The following is a 25,545-nucleotide window of genomic DNA, read 5'->3' on the forward strand; positions in this document are numbered from 1 at the left end:
CCACTGCGCCACCAGGGAAGCCCCCTTTTTTCTTTTTATTTGCTAAACTGTTTGGTTGTATTTAAGTTTGCATAAAATATTATTCTCAAAAGTAATAAAAGAATTTTATCTGAAAATAGGGCAAACCTGAAAAAAACTTGCGACACAAAAATTACTCAGATCACAATTAAAAGTACTCTTCTAGGTAATTATGCCTTAGATTTGAGGACTTTTGTAGATTTCAATGATCTTACTCAGGTCTAAAATAGCATAGAAAATAGAAGACATTACCCATGATCAAATTTTTTCCCCAAATTCAATATTTAATATTAATTAAAATACCTGAATAACTTCTTCACATTCCTGATTAATTAAGCGTTCAGATATTTCAGGAAGGATACCTTTTGGATTGATCGTGGTTTTAAATTCTGGTTGTAAACACTTTAAAAGTAATCTGTACTCCTCCAACCTTTCAATTTTTTCGAAATCCCAACCTTCAATGGCATCATAAAGTCCAGAATAACCTGAAAAGTAGGAAGAAAATGGGGCTTTTAGAACGCCAACTAAAAAATACTTTGAGATTAATATCTCAAAATCATGATATGAAAGAGAACTGAAAACATATCTGTAAATCACCTCCATTATTTATGATCTTTCAAAAAGAAAATTCAGTATTCATTTTAGGCACCCCACATTTCAGGTCCTCTAACAACGTTTACCATCTCTTAGGAGAAAGTACTAAGGATAAATTTGAAGTCTTACATTTGGTCTTAGTATGAAATCTTCCTTCCAAGGTACCCCATGGACTTCACCTCAGCCTCTGATTTGCCTTTCAAAGGAGTCAAACCATCATGCTATTAAGTATCTCCTCAGTGCAAATTAGTAAAAAAGGCAAAAAGAAATAGAAATTTTAATTCCTGCCCCTCAGGGGCTTACCTCCTACATTATTCCAAGAAAAGAATAGTAAGTATAATGGGAAATTTGAGGAGAAAAATTTATTTTCTACTGTAATAATCCAAGAATGCTTGGCCCTAAGATTCTTAGAATAACCAGGCTTGTCTGACTATAAGGCCCACACTCTTTTCATTAGGCTATAAAGACTATAACCACAGGGCTTCCCTGGTGGCGCAGTGGTTGAGAGTCTGCCTGCCGATGCAGGGGACACGGGTTCGTGCCCCGGTCCGGGAATATCCCACATGCCGTGGAGCGGCTGGGCCTGTGAGCCATGGTCGCTGAGCCTGCGCGTCCAGAGCCTGTGCTCCGCAACGGAAGAGGCCACAACAGTGAGAGGCCCACGTACCGCAAAAAAAAAAATAATAAAATAAAAATAAAATTAATAATAATAATAGTACCTTATTAAAATGGTATTTTTATAGGAATTGAATGAGATAATATATGTAAAGTGCTTACATATCCCTGGCACATAATAAGTGCTCAATAAATTTTAATTATTGTGATTAATAATAAAAGTCATGTAAGTCCCACTACTTAGAAAAAAGCATTTGTTAATATTTTGTCATATCCTTCCAAATATACCTATGCCAATATACCCATATTTTGAATGGGTGTCAGATAGGTTCATTGTCTTCCTGATATAGCTGATGATGATACATATAACATCTCAGAGGAGGTAAGAACACATGGCTTGACATGTTGATATCACATGTAGAGGACAAGGATGAAGGAAAGCGTATCTTAAATGGTTGAGTTGGATGGGGCAAGAACGGTCATGAAGGAGACCTAGTGAACCAAAGTACACAATGATTTTAAATCAGGTAGTAGTTGAATTGATATTTCTTCAGTAAAAACTCATAAAACGAAAACTTTTGAACTTGATCAATCAACTGCATTTGTCTTGCTTAGATTTGTTCCAACAAGGGGCTGATGGCAGGTGCAGAGAAAATGGTTGAATGCCTTCTCAGATCAGACAAGGAGAACTGGCCGAAAACTTTGAAACTTGCATTGGAGAAAGAAGAGAGCGAGTTCAGTGAACTGTGGATGGTAGAGAAAGGTAGGGTATTTGGAAGGGTGGGAGGGTCTGAAAACATGCCCTTCCTCATAGTTCTACTTAGGGCTTCCTTCAGTCCTGCCTGTTTTTCTCTCAGTGTCAGAGGCATTTCCCCTGCAAATACTCATGGTTACATCTCTAGTGAGAGACCAGCATGAAATTGAGTTCTGGAAGGCAGGTGGTTTTTTAATCTACAGAATTAGTTAGGTTGTATATAACCCCTAACAAACCACTCTCAGCCAGAATTAGCCCATCCTGCCCAAAGCATTTGGGTAAGGCAGAGTCTGAGCTCGCCGTCTGGGTTTAGATTATCAGAGAAATAGCTTGAAAATTCTAGAGTTAAAGGTTCAAACTCCAGGACTCACCCCCTTTTCAGAGTAGAATCATGATGGACATTGCCTGGTTCTCTTGCCTGGAAGCCATCAGGAACTGAACTAGAACAGGATTGGAAAAAAGAATCTGTTGTGATTAAGTATCTGAGCCATCATTTGGCTTCCTGAAGCTAATAACATCTTCTCAGAGCATTATTTTAAAGGCTGAGTTTCATAAACCATCTGAGCATCTGCTCTTAGCCTTTTTGTAGGCTTCTTTAAGATCACAAATTGTTCCAGAAATTATCTGTCTAAATATACATCTGATTTCTTGGGTCGGGTCAGGAATGGAAGACAAGAGTGTCTGCTAAATCGTGCTTCTCTTTGGTTTGATTGTAAATCACAGGGGAGCTTGCTAAAATGCAGATTCTGATTCATTCGGGGCTCAAGAGTCTGCATTTCTAACAAGCGCCTAAAGAAGTTGCTGGTCCATGTTTCACACTTTGAATAATAAAGTTCTAAATGACACTGGAGTTCAAACTCCAAATTGAGATTTCAATTTGAAATCAAAAAGATTCCTTTGGTTGTTTTAAAAGGTGGAGGGAGTAGTTGTGAGAAATCTTAATGGAAGTTTAAAATTTTAGTATTATGATCTCTTTGTAGGGCTTTCACCATCAAGATCGTAATCAAATAATGTAAAGATTCTAAGATGTGTTTTGGTCTCATAAAGGTGCAAAAGATGTCAAAATGAAAGATTTTGAGGATGATGAAATGAAAACTTTGGATGTACAGGTTTTCTACCGGGAAGAACCAGAAAACCAGAATCTTAATTCATGCCCTTCTTTAGGTACTCAGCATCGTTTGTTCTTATCCATAATGATGCTTTTTAGGTATTTTGTGTGGGGTCATGTTTTGCAGTGCCAAAAGTCATAGCCTAATGAAAAGTTATTTAAGGAAAAGTCAGAAAGAAAAGAGAATTTATATTAAAATGGATACTTTCTCTGTAATTAGAAATGTCATTCTCTCCCTTCCATAGCTATTGCTAGCTTCTCCCTTTTTTTTTCTTCTTTTTTGTCTTCTTTTATCACTAAGTATTTGCATGTATACATTGAAAATGCAAATAGAGTCCTCCCAGAAACTCAATGTCTATGAAATCCAAAATCAGCCCTGCTTTCTAAAGAAATACTTCTACTCTTTGTGAGTCACCTGCTCAGTTTCCTCTCAATATCTCAGGGCTGCAGTGTATGTTGATGAAATGTGTGCCCTGCACAGACCTGTGGAGCTGAGAGGTTGAGTGGGGCTGAGATCCAGCCTGTCTTGTTTGGCAAACAATACACTGAGGGGCTGTGTCCTCCAAAAGGGGCTCCTTTCTCTAATTCTCACATAAGTTAGCAACGGCCCTATAAGGCCCACTTTATGTTTCTTGAAGCATATTTTCATGAGGAGACCAGAAAGTTGCATAATAAGCCATAGTAAAGAGTTACTTATAGGGCTTCCCTGGTGGCGCAGTGGTTGAGAGCCCGCCGGCCGATGCAGGGGACACGGGTTTGTGTCCCGGTCCGGGAGGATCCCACATGCCGCGGAGTGGCTGGGCCCGTGAGCCATGGCCGCTGAGCCTGCGCGTCCGGAGTCTGTGCTCCGCAACGGGAGAGGCCACAACAGCGAGAGGCCCGCGTACTGCAAAAAAAAAAAAAAAAAAAAAAAAAGTTACTTATAAAAGGGCATCAGGGAAACAATTAGGATCGATAATGAATAGTGTTAGAAGAAAGATGTGATTTGGGGATAACAACATAAGGTGAAAATTTATAGATTGCTTCTGCAACCGAATGATACACATTTTTTGTTATTCCAGAATAAAATCAATGAATGTAAATTGCTTTCATTTTTTCTGACATGTAAAGGTCCTTAGTGAACTCACTTAACCTTTTAGAAATTCCCATTTTCTTTAAAATGGGTAGGTTGGACTCAACAGATGATTTCCAAGGTCTTTTCTAGCTCTTAATATTCTGTATGCTTATCTGTTAGTGAGAAAAGCCTCTGATTATTTTTTAAAACTTCTGATTCTATGAAGAGAGAATACCATGTGAGAGCCTGCAGAATTACAAAGCATGGTTGTTTGTCAATAAGAGATTACTTTGGGAGTTCATTATTCACAGTTAGGTGTTTTTCAAAGATCTAGGAGGGGTTTGTGGTTGTTTTGTCTCATACAGCATTTCCTTTAACTGGTGGCCATCTATCTTGCCCTGAATTAGGCCATTCTTGCTTTAGTTTCTCCTTATTAGGCTTCCATGATTGTTTCAGAAAGAAATCTTTGTGGGTTTGTTTTTTTTTTTCCTTTTTGCCATTGGTACTTTGTCATTGGGGAGAATTCTGTACTTCAAGTCAGTGCAGAAGCTGGAATGGTTAATTAGAGACAAGGATTCTAAACTTTCTTGAATGAGGCCTTTCTTTCTAGAGACAGAATTCTTGTCTGTTGGACAATACCTGTTGCCTTGATTCCTCAGAGCAGTCACTGTCTGGTAACTTAGTTTCTTTTGTTTTACAGAAGTGCCTCATACTTACAGCCCATTGAAGCCAAGAAATTACCAACTAAAGCTTGCTTTACCTGCTCAGAAAGGAAAAAACACAATAATGTGTGCTCCTACTGGTAAGCCAATTGCCATTACTGATATAGTTTGTTTCTCTTTTGCTTCCTTTTTTCCCCTTTATTGAACACTGGGACACAATGGGCAAGTTTCAGTTTTTTGATTGTTCCATTTGTCTTTTGAGACAACCATTCTATTAATATAGTCTCAAGGTATTTAAGGAACATGAGGAAGGAAAGAAAAATGCCCTCATTTATTTTTTAAAATTTATTTATTTATTTTTGGCTGTGTTGAGTCTTTGTTACTGTGCGAGCTTTCTCTAGTTGAGGTGAGCGGGGGCTACTCTTCATTGCGGTGTGCAGGCTTCTCATTGTTGTGGCTTCTCTTGTTGCAGAGCACGGGCTCTAGGTGCGCGGGCTTCAGTAGTTGTGGCTTACGGGCTCTAGAGCACAGGCTCAGTAGTTGTGACGCACGGGCTTAGTTGTTCCGTGGCTTGTGGGATCTTCCCAGACCAGAGCTGGAACCCATGTCCCCCTCATTGGCAGGCGGATTCTCAACCACTGCACCACCAGGGAATCCCCCGAAAAATGCCCTTTTTAGCTTCCTGCAGGCCCTGACTGTCTGAATGCATGTTAACTAGGACGCAGCTTGGTTTTTCAGTCATAGTGTAAATTCTGCAGTTGTTAACCTGCCCACTTCACCAATTTACTGTCAGCTCAGTGGGTTTAGGGGAGCCTAAAATAATGACCTTTCTACAGAAGTATTTTAGTATACTATTAGTTACATGTTGTCTTTCTCTTTATATGTTAAAAGGTTGTGGAAAAACTTTTGTTTCACTTCTTATATGTGAACATCATCTTAAAAAATTTCCACAAGGACAAAAGGGGAAAGCTGTCTTTTTTGCTATGCAACTCTCAGTGTATGGGCAGCAGAAATCTGTGTTCTCAAAGTATTTTGGAAGACTTGGGTAGGTATAAGTTGGTCCAACTTCTTTTTCTGTAGCTGCATGTAACTGATGTGTTTTCTGCTTTGTGTTGCTTTTGGAAAACCATGATTCAAAAAATTTATAGTAGATTAAGCTTTTATATAATCTAGATGTAGTTCCTTCATGGATTCAAGTCTTTTTTGTTAGATAGACCTGAAATCCTAAATTCCTTTGATTAGCTCTTGTCGAATGAGTAAATGACTTAAGATAACTTTTATATTTAAATGGCACATTTAACTTTTTAATGATTTTATAATTTATTTAATATTACTCTTTTCCTTACTATTTTCTTTTTCAGTGGCTTACAAGAGTTACAGTCAGCCCTCTGTATCTGCAGGTACCACATGGAATATATTCTACTAGCAATTCTTCCTAGCTTACATTTATTGATCACTTACTATGTGTCAGGCTTCGTGCTGGCACTTAACTTTTCTCCAGATCTGTTCCTTTTGAACTTAGGGAGAATTTAATCCCTCGATATTCTGACCTGGTATTTCATATCTTTGTGGTTCGTCATTCACATCATGGTTGGTAATAGGAAATTTCTGTCATTTTCCAGGTACAAAGTTGTAGGCATTTCTGGAGTAACATGTGACAATGTCTCAGTGGAACAGACTGTTGAGAACAATGGCATCATCATTTTAACTCCACAGATTCTTGTGAACAACCTTAAAAATGGGACTATTCCATCACTCTCTGTCTTTGATGATATTTGATGAATGCCACAACACTAGTAAACATCATCCTTATAATATGATCATGTTTAATTGTCTAGATCAGAAGTTTGGAGGGTCTTCAGACTCACTGCCCCAGGTATCTCTAAAGTCAGATGGATTTCTCAGAAGAGTTCTAACCTTCCTAAATCCTGTTTATTTACCCTTGTGGCCATACTGAGGATGTCCTTCTGAGATCCTGAGTGCACATTGTACAACTCATTCGTTAATTTTGATTGATTCATTCATTTATTCACTTAACAAATATGTATTAGGTGCCTCCATGTGTCACGCACTGTGCTAGGCACTAGGGTATAAATATAAAAAGACATAGTACTTGCCCACAAACAGCTTAAGTTTTGTGGGGAGCAAAATATGTGAGAATTATGTTATAATTTATGGTGATGGCACATGGTGGAGTGGTACAGAACAGAAATGACAGAGATCCTAAATGTGCTATGAAAGTAAGGCAAGACCTAACAGAAGTTAGGATAGGCAAAAACTAACAAGAGTTTACAAGGTAGACAGCTAGATGGTTTTCAGTAAAGGCTACTGTATGTCCAGAGGCAGAGAGTTATGAAAGAGCATGGGGTGCTCAAGAAGCTTGAAGTTCTCTTTTTTTTCTTTGGCCACACTGCACGGCTTGCAGGATCTTAGTTCCCTGACTGGGGATTGAACCTGGGCCACGGCAGTGAAAGTGCTGGGTCCTAACCACTGGACTACCAGGGAATTCCCGAGAATATTGAGGTTCTTGATATTTCCTGAGTGCAGAGCGTGAAGTAGTGAATAGCAGCTGGTGAGGCAGGATGGGAGAGAGGGAATGACTGACAGAACAGGATTCCAGGAGAGACCAGAGGGTAAGGGATAGGTAGGCAAGTAGAAGCATTAGTACGGGAGAGCAGATGAAACACCATTTTTGGTGTCATCAGAGAGGAGTGGCTGAGGAGAGTCAAGACAGAGAGTAGATGGAGGCAGGAAGGGTAGGGAATCCCTGGCGTATAACCTCTCTTTTCTCTCGAATGTAGGAGAGAGAGATCGTTCACTGAGGATAATCAAGATGGGAATGGAGGAGGGAGCTCAGGGTGTATGGAGAGGATTTGAAATGGTCGAGACAGAACTGAGAGGAACACAGAAGAATCGCCTGGTCATATTGGGGCCAAATGAGGTTGGAAACCATGACTATGGCTTACTGATCTCACATTTGAGTTATGTTCTCTAACCTTAATAATTACCCGTTTAGGAAGCACAGTTTAAAAGAAATTCAGTATGGTGCCCATAGACAAAATTCAGTAGAAATCACATTTCTTACAGATTTTTCTTCTAGAATAAAATTGGTAGTTAACTAGATTCCTTGCTTGATTGAATGATTCAGTCATTCAATATTTGAGTGGCTATGAGAGGAAGGAATAAATACTTATTCGGAGACCATTAAACTAAATTCTTTACAAATGTTATCTTACTGAATTCACACAGCTACCGTTTTTTAAAAATTGAAGTATAGTTGATTTACAATGTTGTGTTAATTTCTGCTGTACAGCAAAGTGATTCAGTTATACATAGATATACATCCTTTTTAATAATCTTTTCCTTTATGGTTTATCACAGGATATTGAATATAGCTCCCTGTGCTATATAGTAGGACCTTGTTGTTTATCCATTCTATATATAATAGTTTGCATCTGCTAATCCCAAACTCCCAATCCATCCCTTTCCCACCCCCCTCCCCCTTGGCAACCACAAGTCGATTCTCTATGTCACACAGCTACCTTTTTTTTTTTTTAAGTTTTTTATTTTTTGGCTGCACCACACAGCATGTGGAATCTTAGTTCCCCGACCAGGGATCGAACCCATGCCCCCTGCACTGGAAGCATGGAGTTGTAACCACTGGACCGCCAGGGAAGTCCCACAGCTACCATTTTAAATGGCTGTTGTTTCCCAACTTTAGAGACAGCTGAAGATACTTGTCCAAGGACACACAGACAGTGTGACATCGCTGAGATTGGAATGCAAGCGTGTCTGATTTTAGTCCTGTTCCTTTTCAGTATGTTGTTCTACACATCATGGGGGAAACAAGGGTAAAGAAAAGTCCTGCCCTGAAAGGGTTTCTTCTCTTGGCTTCTATGCTGATTTGTGTTTAGCTGCTGAGTAACTTATTCAGTGCTGAGTAACTATTCTTGCATTTATTCAGTGCTTTGCCTAATGGGGACCTTTCCATTTTTGATGTCATGGAGAATGTCAGAAAAAAATATAACGTTCTTGCTCTTTATCTGAAGTTAGTTTAAAAAACAGAACAAAACCTACTTTAGTGGGAAAGAGTTACATGAAGGGTTGTGGAAACATCATGCTATTTCCCAGACATCTAACGGTTTGGAGTGCTCCTCACAGGTCATTAGGCTGACTGCCTCGGTTGGCACTGGGGATGCCAGAAATACAGCTGAAGCCACAGAATATATCTGCAAATTGTGTGCTTCTCTCGACATATCAGTGGTAGCAACGAAGACAACTTGGAGGAACTGGAGGAGATTGTTTATAAGCCCCAGAAGTGTAAGTGGGATCCAGTAACAAGCCCTTTGGGACTTTGTTACTCTCTGCTATTCTAGTGCAGGGCCATTTAGATGAACCCTGAATTTTTACCCTTCCTCTGTTTAGTGGAAAATATTTAACCCCAGACTTGGGAAGTAATCACATTTCCAACTTCTTTCCCCAACGAAGTTCAGGAGTGGCCTGTAGACAGCAAACATTCTTACTCTTCATTTCTGCAAAACTCTTATAAATGTACTGGCAGTGAGAGATGGGTGCTTAGAAAATCATGTAGGTGGCTCAGTCCTTCCCTGCTTTCCGTGCCTGAGGCAGACACTGAGTTCCCATTCATCATTTGAATATGTATCTGGTAATTTTGGTTGAAGTGAAATTATCTGAACTCATATTTTCCCTCAGAAGATCAGAATAGGATTTTATTAATAAAATCAACTAACAAATGTTTCTTGAATATGAATGCTATATTAACCCAGCAAGGGAGATGGGTACAGAAGATGCATATGAGTTCATCCCCTTGCTCTCTGAACAGGATATGACTGAATGAGTAAAAGGCAGAACATACATACCTGAAATAGTCAGGGAGCTGCTTGTAAGGAGTGTAGAGAAGGTACCCGGTCTACACCTTTTAATATCATGTACAAATTTCTTTATAGTCCAGTCCCCCCTGCCCCCTGAGTTTCATCTCCTCTCACGACCCATAAGCCCAACCAAGTCGCATTCCTTGGGCTCCTCAAACGGGTCATGTGTTGTGTTCTGTCTCTAAGCTTTGTCCATTTGCACATGACTGTGCTCACTCCTTCTAGCCTCTTTATCCCACGACACTGCCTCCCACGGAAGAATGGGAGAGTCTTTCCCATGCTCCATGACACCTTGCACATACTGTGTCACAGCACTCTGTGTGGTCATTTGGCTGTGTATCTTTCTCTCCCCTAAGAAGACAGACCTCTCTGGAGCACAGAGCCTGTTCTTTCAGCTATCACCAGAACGCGGCATGTGGTAGATGATTAATAAGTTTCTGTGGATACAATGCAAAAATGAATGTTAGGAACATTGTGAACACTCCTGGGGGTTGGGTGGGAAGGGAGAAGATCAAAGAACAGAGACAGTGTTTAAAATGTGGCATTTTCAGGAGCAAGATGGCTATCAGACTTGTCAGAGCAGGGCCTATGTGTTGAGTAACAGGAAAGCCTGAGTAAGAAGTTGAATTAGACCCAGACAGTGAAGGAGATGTTAGAATCAGTGCATTAAACACTAGGGAGCCGCTGCAAGGTTACTGAGTATTTGTTTTATCATTCAGATGACTTGCCTGTGAGCCTGGGGCCTAGGGTTTTACAGAGGAAGTAACAAAGGCAGAGAAAGGTTTGGAGAGGCATGCTTTGAACTATGGAGTGTGCTTCCTGAAAAATACTCATTTTCCTTTGATGGCTCTAGTTTTCAGGAAAGTGGAATCACGGACCACCAACAGTTTTAAATGCAACATATCTCAGTTGATGATAGAGACAGAGTTTGGTAAAGAGTATCTTTGAAGAACTTGGTACCATAACTCTCGGTGAGAATAACCTCATTTTGTACTCTCTCCATATGGGAACAGCCATCTATTGTTCACTGGTGTCTTGCACTCTCCTTAGTTCAGACAATGTCAAGACCATATCTAGAGGTTGACTTTCTTGATTATAGGTTATTAAGGAAACTTCTTAGTCCTCCTTTATTTTCTCTTGCTTTTTTTTTCTCTTTTTAAATCCAAAGTAAATCCATCTGGACATGCACACCTGAAAAATACTGTATTTAAATCAATTCATTGCTTTCGTGGCCTTCCAAATTAGCTTTCCATCCCGACCTCCCTATTTATATGAATGAAACCACCATTCCCATGAAGGCTCAGATTCAAACCTAGGGGTGATCTTTGATTCTTTCTTCTTTTGAGGCTCTCATGAAGTCACCAAGTTCTGTTCTCCTTTTTAAAATTCATTAATTAGTTAATTAATTAATTCACCAGGTGTTGTGCCAGGTACTATGCTAGGTAATGGAAACACCAAGATTAAAGACAATCTTGCCCTCAAGGAACTCACAGACAAACAATGAGAATCAGATGCGAATAGTTGCCATGCCGTCGGGCAGAGTTACACACTGGGCATCATGGGAGCATATGGGAGCTTAGGCATGGACTGGGCTGCAGGGAAGACTTCCCGGGGGAGGTGATGCCTGAGACAGATCTTGAAGTCAGCCAAGTTAAGACGGAGAGGTAATCAAGTGAGGTCGAAAAGGCATCAGAGTGACTTCCCTGATGGTGCAGTGGTTAAGAATCCGCCTGCCAATGCAGGGGACACGGGTTTGAGCCCTGGTCGGGGAAGATCCCACATGCTGCAGAGTAGCTAAGCCCGTGCGCCACAACTACGGAGCCCACGAGCCACAACTACTGAAGCCCATGTACCTAGAGCCCTTGCTCTGCAACAAGAGAAGCTACCACAATGAGAAACCCATGCACCCGCAACGAAGAGTAGCCCCCGCTCACCACAACTAGAGAAAGCCCTCATGCAGCAACGAGGACCCAACACAGCCGAAAATAAATAACTAAAATAAATAAATTTATAACAAAAAGAAAAGAAAAGAAATGGCATCAGACGCAGAAGGAAGGAGAGAGTGCAGTAAATTTTTAGGACCTGCAAGATTTCGTGATAATTCTAACAAGTGAGTAGTAGAAAGGAGTGAGGCTAATGGGAGAGGCAAGGGCCAGTGAAGGGCCCAGTAGGCCAAGCTGAGTTTGAATTTTAGCCTAAAAGCAATGGGAAGCAGCGGGTGATTTTAAACTGATTAGTCCTGAGATGAGGACACCAGTGAATGAAGAGAGCCAAACAGAGGCGGTGGAGATGGGGTGGTGAAGGGAGGAGGCTTGTGTAGACAGGAAGTGTTCAGCTTTAAGGGCTAGCTGGCTTTCGGTGGGAATGAGAAGGCGGGGGGCCAGGGTGGCGTGGCACCTGTGTGTGCGCCAGCAGGTGGTACTGGTTCTAGCGCTAGGAGCAGCTTCGGCAGACACGGGTGAGTTCAGAGTTTTGGAGATGTTGAATTCTTGATGTCTGCAAGGTAACTCCTGGTGTCTCGCCTTCTCTCACACTTAATTTGCTTTTCTCTTTCCTTTTCTTTCACAGCTTGATTTCAGACTTATTCTAACACCTCATTTGTCCACCTCTGTTTCCCATTGAACCCCCATTACCTGGCTCGTCTGCCTGAAATTACCAGTTTTATCTCGTCAGTGTCCTGCTGGCATCCTTGTTCTTCCAGGCCGAGCTCTAACCTGCCCATTTGCGCCCTGCTCGTGCAATCTGGTTCTGCTTCTCTTGCCAGGTTTCCCCTGTATGCTAGCTCTGTGACTTAGCATAATGATTTTGCTTCTCTGAGCTTCCATTTCCTAATCTGTAAAATGTAATATCTACCTCATGGGGTTGTGAACTGAAGTGAAATTTTAAATGTAAGACATGTTGGTTCTTGGTACATAGTAGGTATTCAGTAAACAAGCGTATATGTACACAGACACACTACTGAGAGGAATATCTGTGTACAGAGAGTAAGGAAGAAAATTAGAAGGCAAGGCATGCTTAGAACCTTAAATGACTGGCCAGATGGCACAATGAAAAACTTTTTTTTTTTCAGAAAACTTATCTCAAATTCAAAATAGGAATTTTGGAACACAGAGATATGAACAGTGGATTATCGCAGTTCAGAAAGCGTGCATGGTGTTTCAGATGCCAAAGATGAAGAGAGCAGGATTTGTAAAGCACTGTTTTTCTACACATCGCATTTGTGGGTATGTGGCTTCTTTGGAAAAGCATATTTCAGTCGTGTCACCTACTGGGAGCTGCACTGTGGCAGCTGAGAGAGCATCACTTAGGAACTTGCCAGGTGGTTCTTATGAAGCAAACTCCAAAAGTTATCCCATTCAGCGTCTTCTTTGCTCTCTGAAACCTAGCACTAGAGGCAACGGGACAGAAACAAAGGCCGAGGTTGTATGTTGTGCCTCAGCATTCCCATAATTGGCATAATTGGAAAACACTGGGTGGTGATGCACATTATTGTAGATACGTGACCAGTGACAGCCATCTTTAAAGTTCAGTAGGTGGGTTGTGTTGCCATATCCTGAAGCACATGTCTTTCTGCTTTTGGTCAAGCCACATGCTGAGAAATCCAGAGTCTCTGGTTGTTTGCTGGCTAATCAAGAAGGTAAGCAACAACAACCATCATCACCTCTGCTTGTCGTGCCATTGAAAATATTTTAAAATGCACTCAGTCAGTATGAATTTGTAGAATTTTAATGAATTTAATTGACTATCTGGTGTAAGTGGTCAGCACCATCATTCTGAACAGGTGCCATTACAATTCAGTGATGGCTTTGGGTGTATAAAAAGGTTAAGTTGAATGTCTGAATTATATTTTTGTGTGATTTAATCTTTGACATGCATTTTTCTTGGAATTTTCTTTCTCTTCTAAGGTAGAATTCTAGAATCCAAAGTGATCCTAATTAATTAATGAGTCTAGCTAATTGAGGGTTTCTTTTTTATAGTGTGGTTCTAAGGTTTTATTATAGTACTGTTAGAGACCATTCATCTTAAAAAAAACTAAGTTGGAATAGATTTGAGACAAGTTTATTATTAAAATTAATTCTGTGTTAATGACAGCAAATTGAACTTGAGTACAGCGAATGCACTAGGCATTAGAAACATACTGAAACTGTTTTCACTTTCAACAGAGATACAATGATGCCCTCATTATCAATGAGCATGCTCGAATGAAAGATGCTCTGGATTACTTAAAAGACTTCTTCAGAAATGTCCAAGCAGAAGGATTTGATGAGATTGAGCAAGCGCTCACTCAGAGATTTGAAGATGGGTAGCATTTCCAGGAGAGGAAGGCCAGTGGAGCCTGGAGACTCCAAGGGCAGCCTACACATATTGTGTCACACTTAGCGACACGTGGTTATGCTCAGGGACTTGTCCCGGGCTTAAGAAGGTATTATACATGTCAGGACTATGATGCTTCAGGGAAATCTGGCGCTTATGAAAATAATCTGCTGCTTATACTATTTCTTGTTTTGAAGAAGGAAAAAATAATAGGATTTGCAAAGGATACATCCCATCAAAATAGTCAACTGATAGTAGCATTTTTTGGTTTAACTTTTAGTAATTTTATAAAGGTTTAAAAATTTTTTTAAAAGTGTTTTAATGATATTAAGACTGTAATTATATATATGTCTTTATAAAGAAGAAAACCAACATGGCTCATAATCCCACTGCCTTCATATTAAGAAAAATATAGGAAAATATTAACTGAAAAATCTCTCTTCTTCCTCTCTCAAATGCTTTTCCCAAAGGTAATTACTGTTAATTTTTTTTGCCTACCAAAGTATTAACTATACATATGTGTGCTGCTAAACACTGAACAACCAGATTTCTGGGGGAAAAAAAATGTATGCATTTATCAGTATATTTAATGTATGCATTAAATTGATGGTTATTCCTCATAAAATTCTGGTCAGAGATTGGGAGATAAACTGTTTGAACTATAGCTAAAGGTCACAGTGTGTTCTACGTTGCTAGAATTTATAAACCTTTTGTAAAATGTTCCCCTTTTGCAGAGAAGCTGCAGGAACTAGAATGTATTTCCATGGATCCCAGCAATGAGAACCCTAAACTCAAAGATCTCTGCTTCATCTTGCAAGAAGAGTACCACTTAAGCCCAGAGACCAGAATCATCCTCTTTGTGAAAACCAGAGCACTCATGGATGTAAGCTTCTTCCGCTTTGTGGGTAACAAATTGGCCCAGTACCATTTTATTGAAAAGATTGTCCTCTCCTCATTGCTTTGCAATCAAGCATCCATATATCTGTGGGTCCGTTTCTGGGCTCTTTATTCTATTCTGATTTTCTGTTTGTTTATCCTTACACTAATACCTCACTGTCTCAATCACTCTGATTTATAGTAAGTTTTAATACCCATAGAGAAAGCACTTCATACTTTTTAATTATTTTCATCACTTTAAAAAATTTTAGCTATTGTATGGGTACCTACTGGTACCTCACTAGGGTTTTAATTTGCATTTCACTAATGACTAATACGGTTGAGCATTTCTTCATACACTTATTAGCCATTCATATATCTCCTTTGGTGAAGTATCTTTTCACATCTTTTGCCCATTTAAAAATGGGGTTTGATTGGGTTAATTATCATATTATTGTTGAGTTTTTGAGAGTTCTTTTTTCTGACAAAAATGTTCTGTGTCAGAAATGTGATTTGCAAATATTTTCTTCTGATCTTTTCATTCTCTTAACAGTATCTCTTACAGATTGAAAGCTTTAACTTTTGACAGAGTCCAGTTTATCATTTTTTTTCTTTTTGTGGATTGTGCTTTGCTATTGTGTCTAAGAAACCTTTGCTTACCCAAGAGCACAAAGATTTTTTTCTATGTTGTCTTCTAGAAGTTTTATAGATTTACATTTTATATTTAAGTCTACAGTCCATTTTGAGGTATGGGTTGAGATTTTTTTTTTCTTTTAGCATGTGGGCATCCAATTGTTTCAGCATATATGGTGAAAAGACTATCCTTTCTCCATTGAATTGCCTTCATAACTTAAAAAAAAATCAGTTGACTGTATTTATGTGGGTCTGTTTCTAGATTCTCTATTCTGTTTCATTCATTTATACATCTATCCTTGCACCCATCCTACACTGTCTTGATTACTGTAACTTTATAGTAAGTCTTTAAATCAGGTAGTATGAGTCTTCCAACTTTTTAATTCTTTTCAAAATTGTTTTAGCTATCTTTCTTTACCTTTCCATTTTTATTTTAGAATCAGCTCATCCACATCTACAAGAAAGTCTGCTGGAATTTCATTTGGGATTACATTGAATCTATAGATAAAATTGGGGAGAAATGACACTGTAACAATATTGAGTCTTCCAGTCCATGACCATAGTATATCTCTTCATTTATAGAGGGCTTCTGTATTAGTTATCTAGTGCTGATAACAGATTACCCCAAAACTTAGTAGCTGGAAACAACAGACATCTGTCATCTTTTAATATGTATGGGTCAGGAATCTGGAAACAACTGGGTATTTCTGTCTCAGGGTGTCTCATGAGGCTGCAGTCAGGGTGCTGGCCATGGCTGCAGTTATCTCAAGGCTTGACTCAGAGGACCAGCTTCCAACCTTACTGCATGGCTTTTGGCAGATGTGCTTCGCTCACTCACGGGCACCTCTCCACAGGCTGGCCTCGCAACATGGCCTCTGGTTCCTCTAGAGTGAGTGATCAAGAGAGGTTGAGGTCAATATGGAGGTCACAGTCATTTTATAGCTTCAACTTGGAAGTGATTCCCCTCAGGTCTGCCATATTTTGTTCATTAGAAGCAAGTCGATAAGACACACTGCTATATTTAAAATAGATAACCAACAAGGACCCTGTATAGCATAGGGAACTCTGCTCAATATTCTGTAATAACCTAAATGGGAAAAGAATTTGAAAAAGAATAGATACGTGTATATGTATAACTGAATCACTTTGCTGTATACCTGAAAGTGACAACATTGTTAATCAACGATACTCCAATATAAAATAAAAATTAAAAAGAAGAAGCAAGTCAGTAAGTCCAGTTCACACTTGAGGGGAGGGGATTAAACAGGATCTGAATACCAGCAGGTGGAAATCCCTCAGGGCTACCTTCGAGGCCACCTGCCACATATTCTTTGGTTTCTTTTATCAGTGTTTTGTCGTTTTCAGCATACAGATTCCGCACATATTTTGTTAGACTTATACCTAAGTATTAATGCTATTATAAGCCGTACTTCTAATTGTTTGTTGCTGGTATATAGAAATACAACTGATGTCTGTATATGGATCTTGTGTCCTGAGATCTTGCTAAATTCACTTATTAGTTCTACATACCCACTATTCTGAACCTTGCCTTTTTCACTTAAAAAATATCTAAGAGATTAAACCATATCAGATTATAAAGATCCATACCATTATAGTTAATTATTGCATAGACTTCAATTACAAGAAGCTTTTTTCCCTCAGGTTTATTAGTCTGAAAACTATGTAAGTATACTTGTCTGTATACTTTTTTTTAATTGAAGTATAGTTAATTTACAATGTTGAATTTATTTCTGCTGTACAACAGAGTGATTCAGTTATACATATACATGCATTCTTTTTTGTATTCTTTTCCATTACGGTTTACTTTAAGTTTTTTGCATATATTCAATATTGAATTAATACAGATAGTATACAAATAGTATCCAACTGATAATTGCTTTGTATTTTCAGGCTTTAAAGAAATGGCTTGAAGAAAATCCTAAGCTCAGCTTTCTCAAACCTGGCATATTGACTGGACGTGGCAGAACAAATCAGAAAATAGGTATTTATATATAGTGGATTAGATTTAGTATACTATATATATATAAGAACATATATAATATATTTGAATTCTTTCTTATTGCTTGTATCAGTCGGGGTTCAACCAGAGAAGCAAAACCAGTAGGAGATTATACATACATACATATATACGTACATATATATATATTGAAACATACATATGTTGTACACAGACACACACACAGGGATTTATTACAAGGAATTGACATAGACACTTGGACTGGCAAAGCAAGTCTGAAGTCCATAGGGCAGGTGCAGGACCAGGTGGAACCCCACAGGCACGAGCTATTTGGAGTCTCTGAGCTCAGGGGTCACCTAAGCTCTCTTTTAAAGGGCTGACTTGATTAGGTCAGGCCCACCTAGGATGAAGTCCCTTTTGAGTAACAATGTCAACTGATTTAAGAACTTAAATTACATCTGCAAATTCCCTTCACAGAAGCACCTAGGTGAATATCTGGGGACTGCAGTTCAGCCTAACTAAGTGGACACATCAGAAAGCCATCACAGTGCTCAAATGCCAGAAATTTGTAGACTTTGCCTCCTTCCATAAGTCCTATAGACAAAACCAAAGTTTTTCTTTTAATATTGTTTGAGTATGTTACTCTCTTGCTCAAATTCTCAGCCAATAGATTAAGATTAACTGGAAACAGAAATGTTCTCTTTCTATTTTATTGTTATTCTTTAAACTATAGATACTTTATAAAATATTATATATCTTGTAATTTTTAAAAAAGTCCTAGAGATAATCCTGAAATCTAGGTAGGGGGTTAAAGGATGAAAGGCTGGGCTTCCCTGGTGGCAAAGTGGTTGAGAGTCCGCCTGCCAATGCAGGGGACACGGGTTCGTGCCCTGGTCCGGGAAGATCCCACATGCCAAGGAACGGCTGGGCCCGTGAGCCATGGCCGCTGAGCCTGCGCGTCCGAAGCCTGTGCTCCGCAACGGGAGAGGCCACAACAGTGAGAGGCCCGCGTACCGCAAAAAAAAAAAAAAAAAAAAGGATGAAAGGCTACCTCTGTTGTCACCCAGGAGGATTCTAGGTGGCCGGTCCTCATCCTGACATTCTCACAGCCATGCTCCCCATGCCTCAGTGACCGGCAATGACAGGTCCTTACTGTATATCTTATTTAGTGTTATTTATAATAAGCAGTCCCCTTGCTGCCAGTCCTCGGTTGTCACCCTTGCACTTTCCCCTTATGCAAAATTTAAACTTCATGAATCTAAAAAGTAAAGTCAGATTTTGAAAAGTTGGCTTACCAGATGAAGTCCAACACCACATTACTGTGGTTGGAATTCAGAGTTCTCTGCCATATGACTCCAGCGTGAGTCTAATTTGATTTTCAAACTTTGTTATTCCTCCACACATAAGCACCCAGAAACTATTTTCATACTTGTTTGCTCGTCCGTCCCTCCATTCATCCGTCCGTCCGTCCATCCATCCACCGCATTCGTTTAGAACTTACTCTGTTCCAGTCACTGTGTATCTGCCAAGCAGCGTTCCCCTCCTCCTAAGACTAGACCACCAGGGAGGGGTATCCCTCCTCCAGGCCCCGCAGCACCCAGTTCCGCCCCCATTTCATTGCTCATCACACTGAATTGTAGTTTCCTATTTATATCCTTCTTCCACAAACTAGGAGCTCCTTGTAGATAAAAATGAACCTTTTCACCATTCCAGCCTTATCTGACAGACCATAACTGCTGAATGAATATTTGATGAACAAATGGATAAGTTCAGAAATTAGTGAAGTATGGTGTCTGTCTTGGGCATGTTCATTGTTCAGTAGAAATGATGGTGGAAAAAAATTGTTTTGGCCTCAACAAAATATATCTCAAGATTTTGGCTTTCTATATACTAGGGAAAAAATGGAACTTTTATAAATTCAGGACTTCCCTGGTGGAGCAGTGGTTAAGAATACGCCTGCCAGTGCAGGGGACACGGGTTCAAGCCCTGGTCCGGGAAGATCCCACGTGCCGCGGAGCAACTAAGCCTGTGTGCCATGACTACTGAAGCCCGCGTGCCTGGAGCCCATGCTTTGCAATAAGAGAAGCCCCCGCAATGAGAAGATGTACACCACAATGAAGAGTAGCTCCCGCTCACCACAACTAGAGAAAGCCCGCAGGCAGCAACGAAGACCCAATCCAGCCAAAAAAAAAAAAAAAATATATATATATATATATATAAATTCTATTAACTCTGAGGTGGAGACCACTGAAATTCTTTCCTTCTCAGTGTATCAGTGGCTGGGAACTGCATACTGCTGAATCCTAGACTTAAGTTCAAAGCCCGATTCTGCTGCTAGCTAGCTGTCAGTTTACTATACCTCCAAAACGTCAAGATCTTCACCTATAACAAAGGGGAATCTTAACGTTTGCCACATCAACCTAAAATGGCCTTGTGAAATTCCAGTGAGTAAGTAGATGTGAAATGGTCTTGTTAGCTGAAAACTGCTGTGCGTGTGCAAATGTGCTAAAATTAGCTGTTAATATTTTTGCAAAAAAATCAATATTTGTTTTGATATACCATGACCAAAGCCACATAGCTAGTAGTTGCCACAGCTGGGATTTTAGGTCAGGCAGACTTGTGGCAGAGTCCAAGTTGTTGGATCCCACCTTAAATATCCTCTCAAAAACAAAGACAAGGATAGGCCCTATCGCTAAGGGTTGTTGTAAGATCATGAATGTAAAGCACTTATCACAGTACCTGGCATGTCGTAAGTATTCCATAATTAATAGCTATTTTTTCAAGGGTAAAGTTCCCTCTTGGTGAGTTATACCTGCCTTCTGACTCTGACACAGGAATGACCCTCCCAGTACAGAAGTGTGTATTGGATGCATTCAGAACTGACGGAGATAACAAGATTCTGATTGCCACCTCAGTTGCTGATGGAGGCATTGTCATTGCTCAGTGCAATCTGGTCCTCCTATATGAGTATGTGGGCAATGTCGCCAAAATGATCCAAACCAGAGGTAAGAAAAGCTTTCATACCATTACTAAATGGCTGCCATTTTATCTGATTTGTGAATGTGTCTGTCATTCCAGCCTTTCTCCTTTACTGTGACCAATGGCACAGTGGACCCTGGTATCATTGGCCCTAAAGGTGGCTTACTTGGTCAGGACTGGGTGGCTACAGTTTTGTCCACTAACATATACTCCATTTTGGTTCTTGTTCACAATGAATACTGATTACTGGACCGACATTGGCTGACATATTTATTGAAGGATAATTCCAACTTTGATTGACGCTTTGGCAGTCACATGTGGACCTTTTCTGGTTGTGCTTAGGTGCTGGTGGGCTCCCTGTATTCCAGAAGAGACACTCCAAGGAGTTGTGTCCCACTTGAACTAGACAGTCTCCTAACTGGTCTCTCTTACTTTTTCTAATTTCCATAACAACGGCTGCCACATCTTTTTTCCAGAAAAACAGCTCTGAGCATGTCCCTTGCCTGTTTAGAAACTCCAGTGTTTCCCCAATTTTCTTGGTGTTAAAGCATTTTCAAAATCCAGCACCCACTTATCTTTCCAACCTTATTCCGCATTCTTCCATTTTATTCATTAGCCACTTCAGCCTACCTGACTGTATCATTTCTTCCTTTTTGAAGGAATTGTACGAGTACTGCTTCTGCTGACCTTTGTTTTTCCTCTTCTCCTGCCTCCACATCACCTGTCCCTAATTCTCCCAGCTGGCAATAATCTCTAATTTGAATGCCCATGACCCTTTTATCCATCTTTCTTTTTTTAAAAAAAAAAATTTATTTATTTATTTAGCTGTGCCAGGTTTTAATTGTGGCATGCAGGATCTAGTTCCCTGACCAGGGATATTAAACCCTGGCCACCTGCATTGGGAGCACGGAGTCTTATCCACTGGACCACCAGGGAAGTCCCTATCCATCTTTCTTTTTTTTATAAATTTATTTATTTATTTTTTGGCTGTGTTGGGTCTTCGTTGCTGTGCATGGGTTTTCTCTAGTTGCGGTGAGCAGGGGCTACTCTTCCTTGTGGTGCGCGGGCTTCTCATTGTCGTGGCTTCTCTTGTTTCAGAGCACAGGCTGTAGGTGCGCAGGCTTCAGTAGTTGTGGCACGTGGGCACAGTAATTGTGGCTTGCGGGCTCTCAGGCTCAGTAGTTGTGGCACATGGGCTTAGTTGCTCCATGGCATGTGGGATCTTCCCGGGCCAGGGCTTGAACCCGTGTCCCTTGCATTAGCAGGCAGATTCTTAACCACTGTGCCACCAGGGAAGCCCTCCCTATCCATCTTTCTTATAGCAGTTATCATTTTCCACCTATATTCCGGTGGTTGTGAACATATCTTATTTCCCCATTTCCCCATCTGTTTATTATTCATCTTTGGGGCCCTCACCATGTCATCCTGAGGTTTCATGCCAGATTGTCTTTAAGCAGTATTTCCAATAATGTGCCTGTCCAGTCACACTGTACCATGGAGACCCCGAGGAAGCCTGCCTAAGGTGGGCTCCTTGTTTATCCGAATGTTTAATATGCAGGTGCACACCTGAGTTAGACTTCACACCCTACCAGCTCAGCTTTTCTAGAAAGTGGGATTCAGTGAACCAAAGTTGAATCTTAGGAATACCCCTATTTCTCTCATATTCTCAGATTTATCAGAGTTTTAAGTCAAAGACACCAAATAAAATATTTATTTTCTAATAGGCAGAGGAAGAGCAAGAGGGAGCAAGTGTTTCCTTCTGACTAGTAATGCCGATGTAATCGAAAAAGAAAAAATAAGCATATATGAAGAAAAAATGATGAATGACTCCATTTTAAGCCTGCAGACGTGAGATGAAGCAGTATTTAAAGAAAAAGTAAGTCTTTGTATCTGTGTTACTCTTTCAGAATCTGACTGTAAGTCACAAACAGTCCCTGTTTGTGAGCATGGCTGGTACCTGTTATCATATTGCTCTGAGTGTTATTTACTTTACTATTCCATTCCATTCCATTCCCTGCACTGTGCGGCTTGTGGGATCTTAGCTCCCTGACCAGGGATTGAACTGCGCCCTTGGCAGTGGAGTCCTAACCGCTGGACTGCCAGGGAATTCCCTGAGTGTTATTTTATTTTACTTTAAATTTTTTTTTTAACATTTCTATTTATTTATTTATTTATTTAGGCTGCGTTGGGTCTTCATTGCTGTGTGTGGGCTTTCCCTAGTTGCAAGTGTGCGGGCTTTCCCTAGTTGCAACGAGCGGGGACTACTCTTTGTTGCGGTGTGCGGGCTTCATTGCAGTGGCTTCTCTTGTTGTGGAGCATGGGCCCTAGGCACATGGGCTTCAGTAGTTGCAGCACACAGGCTTCAGTAGTTGTGGCACACGGGTGTCAGTAGTTGTGGCACGTGGGCTCAGTAGTTGTGGCTCGTGGGCTCTAGAGTGCAGGCTCAGTAGTTGTGGTGCACGGGCTTAGTTGCTCCACGGCATGTGGGGGTCTTCCCGGACCAGGGCTCGAACCCTCGTCCCCTGCATTGGCAGGCAGATTCTTAACCACTGCGCCACCAGGGAAATCCCCAGAGTGTTATTTTAGAACCATAAGTTTATGCTTAAAATTTCACCCTGTAGTGAGCATCAGATTCATTCTGCTTTGAGTCTCAGTGAGTTAAAATATATTGTATTAGTGCTAATACCTGAAACTATGTTTTTAGATCTAAAAGGCAAACTGAGCTAAAATTGCTCTTAAGTTGACAGTTCATTATGAGCACTACACCCTAACACTGCAAGACACAGCTCTTCTTAGTCTTTTCCTCAAATCTCTCTCTCTCTAACATCCAGAGTTCTCAGGGAAAAGCTTCCAGTGCACTGTGCCTGGGAGGTGTGCCCAGTGTTGGAAGTACGTAGGTATGGATAATCGTGTGAACTTTGGAGTGGCGCACTGATTCAGTCCAGCATCTCGGTAGTGACCTTAGTTTGGTTGTAATTTCCTTTATAACACAGAAAAATGGGGGGCAGATTGGGGAAACACACACATACACACACACACACATACACCCATGCTTTCTGCAGACCATTTGCAGAGATTTTATCTCAGACTCTTTGGAAGCATTGAACTCTGCAAGTCTGGGGCAGGAGCTTTAACATTAGAATCAGTGGTTCCAGTCCCAGTTCTGCCACTTACAAAATGTATGACTTCAGGTAGTTCCTCTTTGAGATCATCATTCTCCTTGTTTGTAAAGTTGGGAAAATAACAGTATTTGACTCACAGGGTAGTTTGGGGGATAAAGTGAGACATATGCATTGCTTCCTACAGTGCGTGGTATAAAATAAGTGCTCAAAAATGGGAGTTGTTACTGGACAGAGGCGTGAGGCCTACTTTAAACTTCATGAAGATGAGTCTTACAATTTAGTAGACTGATTCCATAGGGTTCATAATTTTGAAAAGTCATAATTTGTAGCTCAAAAAAGTATTGAGAAGCAATGAATGATCTAAAGCAAACTAATACTTATTTTAGGAAAAAATTACAGTGTTATGTCAGCGTTGACTCATTTTAAAGAACATTTCTTCCTAAAGTTTGGAGAACAAGATATTTAAAAATACCTCTTCCACACTTTCACTGAACAGAATTGAAGGGCAATTCTTTAGTTCCTCTTAATTTCCCTCCTTAATTTTACTTAGGATAGGGTTTTTTCACTGAGCCACTTCGCAATTTTGTAGAATACAGGGACACTGCTAATAAAGGCTTTAAAACGATGTTAGCTTTGGCATAATTCTTTATCTCCCCCACTGAGTAACAAGGTGCTTACACTCACATGTGGCAGAAGCAATAGAGTAAAAGTCTTGAGGCAGACGGAGGCTGGAACAAACACATAGACATTCTTTTGTAGGCAGTACACCAGGCCATAGAATGGGGTGAGGAGAAAATGGTTTAATATCTGTTGAATTAGGCTATTTAATAGCATTTGGGATTCCCCTAACACCCACAGATCAAAAACCGGCAGAGGTGGTAAAGAATCAGCAAGGGCCCAGCACAAGTGTGGCCACGAGTCATTGGCAGCTGGCAATGCCATGGCAGCTGGGAGCTCAGAGTCTTGGTGTCATCCCTGTCCTATCCTGGTGACCAGCCTCCACTGCTCTGTTGAAAGAAGAAGACCTTGCTTTCAAAGGCTTAGGAGAAGTGTATAATAAGTTAGGGAAAAACGGTATGCTCTTAAAACTAGAAGGAATTATGGTTCTTGGGGTAAGCCCCCTTTCTCTGGTGTTTTGTTAAGGGTTGGGCATTGGATCTGAGCACCTGGGCCCTTCATATCAAAGAAACTCTGCAGAAGAGAGGGAACCAGTTCAGAGATCTCTAGGGTAATCCCTGGGTAGGGGGGAGGGAGACTGTACACTCTCTTCTCTGCACCCACAGCTGCATTGTCCATTGTCTACGTGTGGCTGACCTTCACCAGAGCACTGTGGCCCTTGGGGAATCTCTGGTTACTCTCCAGCCATCTGAACATGTAGAGAGCCCAGAACCATCCAAGAACTTATTTCTATGATGGAAGCTTCAGGATCTGGTAGTATTTCGTTCTGGAGGAATAAAGTATAAAGGATATTTTTCACAGTTCTAGTTGTGGAGGGTCATTTGAAATCAAAATGAGGAAGCCTACTTTCCTTTCTTATGAGTAGAGAATAAGTTATGGGTTGAAAGTTCAATTTGACGGAATAACTTCCAACGTGATGTGTACCCATGACTGCACGCAATCGGGGTTTCATAGTTTCGCTCTTTCCACCTCAGTGCAGGGAGTTAGGCTGCTTCTCAACCACAGGTGGGCAATGGGGAAGCAGTGTGCTCTAGACTTAATTTGTGACTTTGGTTGAACCTCTTTATCCAGTTACTGAGTTTTACTTAGTCTTCAGTATAGCAGTAATAGTTAGTTTTAATTTATTAGGATTTATATTTATTGCCTTTAGTGACATTTAAAATATTTGAGGTTATTAATAGTTAATGAATTTTAGTATATAATTGAATATCATTAGATATAAGTGATTTTTTTTAATTGGATGCCCAAAGGGCAAGTTTATATTTTTA

General features: G+C 40.3%; 1 protein-coding gene across 1 annotated transcript in view; it reads left to right on the top strand.

The window, feature by feature from the left end:
* Positions 1-1,845: 1,845 nt before the first annotated feature.
* RIGI (RNA sensor RIG-I) overlaps positions 1,846-25,545 on the top strand; it is a 31,550-nt gene continuing 7,850 nt past the window's right edge. The window contains 17 exon segments of the mRNA XM_049711124.1: positions 1,846-1,990; positions 3,029-3,145; positions 4,844-4,945; positions 5,697-5,850; positions 6,428-6,571; positions 6,573-6,681; positions 8,967-9,075; positions 9,078-9,125; positions 10,551-10,623; positions 10,625-10,653; positions 12,768-12,863; positions 12,866-12,921; positions 13,861-13,994; positions 14,744-14,894; positions 17,432-17,522; positions 20,333-20,503; positions 22,202-22,353. Of these exon segments, the coding sequence (XP_049567081.1) occupies positions 1,864-1,990; positions 3,029-3,145; positions 4,844-4,945; positions 5,697-5,850; positions 6,428-6,571; positions 6,573-6,681; positions 8,967-9,075; positions 9,078-9,125; positions 10,551-10,623; positions 10,625-10,653; positions 12,768-12,863; positions 12,866-12,921; positions 13,861-13,994; positions 14,744-14,894; positions 17,432-17,522; positions 20,333-20,503; positions 22,202-22,353 (1,863 nt within the window). The 5' untranslated portion in view covers positions 1,846-1,863.

Source organism: Orcinus orca, chromosome 6 (assembly GCF_937001465.1).
Source record: "Orcinus orca chromosome 6, mOrcOrc1.1, whole genome shotgun sequence".
Taxonomy (NCBI): Eukaryota; Metazoa; Chordata; class Mammalia; order Artiodactyla; family Delphinidae; genus Orcinus; species Orcinus orca.